At 42.1% G+C, this 6,393-nt stretch overlaps 1 protein-coding gene and 1 non-coding gene across 3 annotated transcripts; one reads left to right on the top strand and one right to left on the bottom strand.

Moving 5' to 3' along the window:
* The first annotated feature begins 548 nt into the window (after nucleotides 1-548).
* On the top strand, nucleotides 549-5,763 carry LOC108986366 (elongator complex protein 1). 2 transcript variants are annotated; one of them, XM_035692021.1, is made up of 5 exons: nucleotides 549-858; nucleotides 942-1,262; nucleotides 1,685-4,715; nucleotides 5,047-5,145; nucleotides 5,240-5,763. In XM_035692021.1, exons 3-5 carry the CDS (start codon nucleotides 1,852-1,854, stop codon nucleotides 5,553-5,555), a joined length of 3,279 nt encoding a protein of 1,092 aa, XP_035547914.1. In that variant the 5' UTR covers nucleotides 549-858; nucleotides 942-1,262; nucleotides 1,685-1,851; the 3' UTR covers nucleotides 5,556-5,763. The 2 variants fall into 2 exon arrangements, with proteins under 2 accessions (XP_035547914.1, XP_018814520.1); XM_018958975.2 differs by having other exon boundaries at nucleotides 942-1,266.
* A 372-nt stretch (nucleotides 5,764-6,135) lies between these two features.
* On the bottom strand, nucleotides 6,136-6,207 carry TRNAC-GCA. Its single transcript has one exon. It is a non-coding gene; the product is annotated as a tRNA-Cys (tRNA).
* Between the last annotated feature and the right edge of the window lie 186 nt (nucleotides 6,208-6,393).

The raw sequence follows: 6,393 nt of genomic DNA, 5'->3' as shown, positions 1-6,393 counted from the left end.
TGAAAAGTTGGAGTTTTGTGCCATTGAATGAGTTTATCTCTTTCGCTCTCTGTCAGATCTGTCTGAGTTTATAGCGCATCGAAGAAAATAGGGCCCAACGTTGCAACAAAATTACACCTCCGACCTCATGAGCTTGGCTTACTGTCAACCCTATCGCGTAGCCGCAGCGCAGGCAGGGCACAAACTTTGCCGACAACGACGACTTAGATGATAACAAAGAAAAAACATGAGTGATAACAAGTATTGTTTGAGATTTAGGAATGGATGACATAAGGTCTGTGATTGTCGGATCGAAACCGATAGTTAGCGGGTTTGACCCGCAAGTTCGTTCAACCCGCTTTTTATCGGACGGGTCAGGTCGGCTCATACGGGTGGATCGGGTCAGCACCTTTTCTGCACAGCCCTACTGCTAGGTATCTGGGCTTTGAGCTCTCCCAGCCTAGAAACCCTTTTTCTTCGAATGGGCTCGACACACCCAACAATCCGACCCAATACCATAAAAGGTTAGTTTTCTGGGCGATTAAATTCTCGGGTGCCTTTCTTTCTTTGCTCCTTCTGGCTCCTAGTCATTGGCTTTACCTTAAACCCTCAAAACCACCCAGTGCATAAAACTAGGGCGCAATTTCTCCTCCTCCTCTCTCTCCCCCTGATTTGAATTTTCAGGTCTTTGCCGCACTCTACACAGAGCCCGGAATGAACAATCTGAAGCTTTACTCGGAGCTCTCTTCGAAGCTCGAGCTAGAGTCGAAGGAAGAAGACGAATCCGTACTATTATCGGCCTTCGATATCGAGCAGAGCCGCTTGTTCTTTGCTTCTTCTGCCAACCGTATTTACACCACTCATCTCTCCTCATTCCATGTAAGCACTATCTATGCCTTCGTTTTCTGAATTCCATTCTTTATTCCATTCTATTTTTTGAATTATTGCGAATTTCCCCCCAGAATGAAAGGGCGTGGAGCTTATCTGCGGACGTGGATTCCATCGACTTGGAGCCCAATGACTACATCACCGCCTTGGAGTATCTGATGGAGAAAGAGGCGCTGGTAATAGGGACTTTTGATGGGCTTTTGTTGCTGCATGGTGTGGATGGAAATGAAACCACCATGGTTGGCAGAGTGGAGGGTGGGGTTAGGTGCATCTCACCCAGTCCTGACGGGGATGTGCTTGCTGTAATAAGTCGTCTGGGGCAGATAATGGTTATGACTCATGATTGGGATTTGCTTTATGAGACTGCACTGGAGGTTGTTCCTGAAGGTGTTGACGTACGTAAGGACCCTTTTCCATGACTTTCTGCCATTATTGATTTTTTTTTTTTTTTTTTTTGGTTTTTTTCCAAGTTTTCATGCATAGTATATTCTGCTGCCACTTGTTTCTACGAAGCTATACACTTTCTGATAGATTGGCACTAGTGTTGGGTTTCTAATGAAGTAACCTTAGCCGAAAAGGACTAACATAGAACAAAGAAAAAGGCGTATAATTCACCATTTATATGTGCTTGAACGGTATCATCGTCTTAATTGGACGAAATTTATGTTGCAATTCAAACTTCCTCCTATCTAGGATGATTATATCGGGGAGACTTTTGTTTTACCTTTACGATGGCGGTTTTCTTTTTTCTTTTTTTTTTTTTGGTGGGGGGGTTGATTAAATTTGAAAATTTAATGAGTGGGCTTATGGTTTTCAGGTGAACCCACCTATTCTAGATATGAGAGTCCCATTTCTTGGCGAGGTGATGGGAAGTACTTTGTGACACTGAGTGAAGTTTGTGATTCTATTACCTTGCTTAAGAGGATTAAGGTATGGGAACGAGATTCAGGGGCATTGCATGCTACTTCAGAATCAAAGGCATTTATGGGATCAGTAATTGAATGGATGCCAAGTGGAGCAAAAATTGCGGCTGTTTGTGACAGGAAAACAGATAATGAGTGCCCATCAATAGTTTTCTTTGAGAGGAATGGGTTAGAAAGAAGCTCATTCAGCATCAATGAGCAAATTGATTCAACAATAGACATTCTGAGGTGGAATTGCACATCAGATCTTCTTGCAGCTATTGTCAGATGTGAGAAACATGATGCTGTAAAGATCTGGTTGTTCAGCAATAATCATTGGTACTTAAAGCATGAAATTAGGTACTCTAAGAAGGATGGAGTGAAGTTCATGTGGGACCCGACAAAACCAATGCAGTTGATTTGTTGGACTCTTGGGGGGCATATCACACTTTACAACTTCGTCTGGAATACGGCTGTCACAGAGAACTCAATATCATTAGTTGTTGATGATTCCAAGATTTTTGTGACTCCCCTTGCTTTGTCTCTTATGCCACCTCCTATGTATCTATTCAATCTGAAATTCCCGACTGCTGTCCGGGAGATATCTTTATATTCCAAGAATACTAAGAACTGTTTGGCTGCTTTTCTATCAGATGGTTGTTTGTGTGTCGTAGAGCTCCCCACAGTTGATACTTGGGATGAACTTGAAGGCAAACAATTTATTGTTGAAGCCTCCATATCTGAATCTGTGTTTGGATCTATTGTGCATCTTATATGGTTGGATTCGCATATACTGCTTGCTGTTTCCCGTTATGGTTTTGATCACTACTTGTCCAAAACTTCATCAAATGAGGATGGGCTTCTTGGCTTTTATTTGCAGGAAATTGAGCTTTCATGCTCTGAGGATCATGTCCCAGGTTTGCTGACATGCTCAGGCTGGCATGCAAAAATTTCCCATCAAAACTCTCTGGAAGGGCAGGTTATCGGTATTGCTCCCAACCCCACCAAAAGATGTTCAGCTTATATTCAGTTTGATGGAGGAAAAATTTTTGAGTATACGAGTAGGATAGGAGCCCTGAAACATAATGATTTGAGTTTCTTATCATCTTGCCCTTGGATGAGTGTGGTTTCAGTTGTTGATGGTGGATCATTGAAGCCTTTGCTTTTTGGACTCAATGACATTGGCAGGTTGAGTGTTGGTGGGAGGATATTGTGCAGCAACTGCAGCAGTTTTTCATTGTACTCCAATTTGGCTGATCAAGTGATCACGCATTTAATTCTTGCCACTAAACAGGATTTGCTCTACATAGTTGGCATTAATGATATCTTGCATGGAAAATTAGAAATGTATGAGGATTTCATCCACACCGGTAACAGGAGAAGAGAGGAAATTAAAACGTTTATAAATATATGGGAAAGAAGTGCCAAAATTGTTGGCGTCCTGCATGGAGATGAAGCTGCTATCATATTACAAACAACTAGGGGAAATATGGAATGTATCTACCCTAGAAAATTAGTCCTGGCCTCTATCGTCAATGCATTGGTCCAAGAACGCTTCAGAGATGCACTACTCATGGTGAGGCGGCATAGGATAGATTTCAATGTCATTGTTGATCATTGTGGTTGGCAAGCATTCCTCCAATCAGCTGCAGAGTTTGTTAGGCAGACTAACAATTTGAGCCACATAACTGAGTTTGTTTGTGCCATAAACAATGAGAATGTCACAGAGGGACTGTACGGAGATATCATATCCTTACCTTGCTCAAAGGACATCAAAGATCTGAAAGCTAGAGACCCGAAAGGTCTTGATGTCAATAACAAGGGTTCTTCTGTTCTGCTGGCCATAAGGAAGGCTCTTGAAGAACAACTACCAGAAAGCCCTGCAAGGGAGCTTTGTATCTTGACTACTCTTGCTCGTAGTGATCCCCCATTGCTTGAAGAAGCTTTGGCGAGAATAAAAGTTACTCGTGAAATGGAATTATCAAGTTCGAATGACCCTAAAAGAAGGTCTTACCCTTCTGCTGAAGAAGCTTTGAAGCATCTCTTGTGGTTATCTGATTCCGAGGCTGTGTTTGAGGCTGCTTTAGGCCTTTATGATTTGAACCTTGCTGCTATAGTAGCATTGAACTCACAGCGAGATCCAAAAGAATTTCTTCCTTTCCTTCAAGAGTTGGAACACATGCCAGTTCTCTTAATGCGCTACAATATTGACCTTAGGCTGCGCAGGTATGCGAATGCTCTCAAACATATCGTTTCTGCAGGAGATGCTCATTATGACGATTTTATGAACCTCATGAAGAAAAATCCTCAACTTTTTCCTTTGGGACTTCAACTTATCAATGATCCTGCCAAGAGGAAGCAAGTCCTCGAGGCATGGGGAGATCATCTTAGTGGGGAAAAATGTTTCGAGGATGCAGCTATAACTTATTTGTGCTGTTTCAGTTTGGAAAAGGCTTTAAAGTCATATCGTGCTTGTGGTAATTGGAGTGGTGTGCTTACAGTGGCTGGGCTCCTTGAGATGGGAAAAGATGAGGTCATGCAACTGGCTCGTGAGCTTTCTGAAGAACTTCAAGCTCTTGGTAAACCAGGGGAAGCTGCCAAAATTGCTCTGGAGTATTGTGGAGATGTAAATGAGGGCATTAATTTGTTAATTAGTGCAAGAGACTGGGAGGAAGCTTTGAGGGTTGCATTTTTGCACAGGAGAGAGGATTTGATCTTGGAAGTGAAGAATGCATCTTTGGAATGTGCAAGCATGCTGATAGGAGAATACGAGGAAAGTTTGGAAAAAGTAGGGAAGTATCTGGCCCGCTACTTAGCTGTTCGACAGAGAAGATTACTTCTTGCTGCAAAGCTGCAGACAGAGGAACGGTCAACGAGTGATCTTGATGATGATACTGCTTCAGAGGCTAGCAGTAATTTCAGTGGAATGAGTGCTTACACCACAAGGTATGACTTTACTCGTCATATAGCTTTGGATCCATAGTGTATTATTCTTCGGTAGATTTATTGGTTGTTATTAGTTGTTTTTAGTGTGCCCAGCAGTCACCTTCTTTATTAGCGTCTGGCAAATTCTTGGGTTGGACATCTTTTCATTCAATTTTCAACTAGACTCTACCAAACATTATTTTTGATCGGGAGACTACCAAACTTTATTACCACTCAATTGGATTAAATTTTGACCCTGAATTTATATAATATTTTATTACATCAACAAAGTCCGTCTGAAGGATGATATAAACTACCGTTAGTTCAAGTGTTTGCCTCATTCCATGAGCAGGACCAGGAAGACCACCACGTCTTCCATCATCTCAAGTGCGGCAAGCAAGGCCAGAGACATGAGACAACAGAGAAAGAGAGGAAAAATCCGTCCTGGAAGGTATTTTCATATTTAATTTCAAATCTCCTCTCTTTTGCTACGGTTTGAATTGAGTCACAATTTCATGGACAAAATAATTACTTGACATTTGTAGCCCTGGTGAGGAGATGGCTCTGGTGGAGCATTTGAAAGGCATGGCTCTAACAGCTGGAGCGAAGCATGAACTCAAATCTTTACTGGGATCCCTTGTAATGACCAGTGAGGAAACAACTGCAAGGAAGCTGCAACACACCGCAGAGAACTTTCAAATATCTCAAATGGCAGCAGTTCAGCTAGCTGAAGATGCTATGCCGAGTGATAACATAAATGAGCAAGCACATACTTTGGAGCTCTACATACAAAGAGTGAAAAGTGAAGCGCAAAATTCAGAGGCCTTCTTTTGGCGGTCTAAAATATTCCTCTCTCCTTGATAGGCTTGTTTAGTAAAATTTATCAAATAACTCCTGGGTTCTGCCTGGACATGTGTCCTAATCTGATTTCTAGTCCGACTCCCAACACAAATCAGAGAAAATCAAAGTGCGGTGTGATCTTGTTCTTACATTAGAAATCGGTAGCATCCCATTGTAAACGTTTGATTTGTTGAATGAACAGTGAAAGTCCTCGTTTATGGGCGGTTCACATAGCCTGTTTCAGCTATATAGGAGAACATAAAGAAAGAACTAAATGGTCTCGAATCTGGTGGCTCTTGTTTCCTTGCCGTACCGGGCAGATCGTGCCTCCTTTGCTGGCTGGCCCCTTGCGCGCACTCAAACCTTGGATTCGACTTCTATTCTCTGTGGCCACTTCCGGGCTGACTGGCTGATCACGGGATGGTTACCTGAGAAGTGCATGAGCCATTGAACTGAATATAAAAATTGGGACAGTAAATAAGTGAAACATACTAGCAAGCAGAGCCCCCCCTTGGAGGGGAGTTTTACACTTTTATTTGGCTTATTGGAAGGGAGGAGGGTGGGGCAATATTGTTGGAAACAAAAAATTACATATCAACGAAGGGCCCAACCGGGTTCGAACCGGTGACCTCTTGATCTGCAGTCAAATGCTCTACCACTGAGCTATGGACCCTTTGATGCTAATGAGGGCAAGACTTTAATTTAATATCAATCATCTTACATCCGACTCTTAACTCGAAACCTCTAACGAACAATTGAAAATGCGACATTTTATTTCTAAATATCGTTATCGACGGACTTAATACACTAATTAGTATAAAAAAAAAGTTCGAATTTTAGATTTTTATTATAACCAATG

The sequence above is a fragment of the Juglans regia genome, chromosome 7 (assembly GCF_001411555.2).
Source record: "Juglans regia cultivar Chandler chromosome 7, Walnut 2.0, whole genome shotgun sequence".
Taxonomy (NCBI): Eukaryota; Viridiplantae; Streptophyta; class Magnoliopsida; order Fagales; family Juglandaceae; genus Juglans; species Juglans regia.
Note: the sequence above shows the minus strand (reverse complement) of the source record. Positions and strands in the feature narration are given on the sequence as shown.

What these genes read in the sequence shown, in the direction of transcription:
- LOC108986366 (XM_018958975.2), top strand. Translation starts at nt 694, where the DNA reads ATGAACAATCTGAAGCTTTACTCGGAGCTCTCTTCGAAGCTCGAGCTA. An exon ending in CTCATCTCTCCTCATTCCAT is followed by an intron (nt 859 to 941) that starts GTAAGCACTATC and finishes ATTTCCCCCCAG; the next exon opens with AATGAAAGGGCGTGGAGCTT. An exon ending in ATGAGTGCTTACACCACAAG is followed by an intron (nt 4,716 to 5,046) that starts GTATGACTTTAC and finishes TTCCATGAGCAG; the next exon opens with GACCAGGAAGACCACCACGT.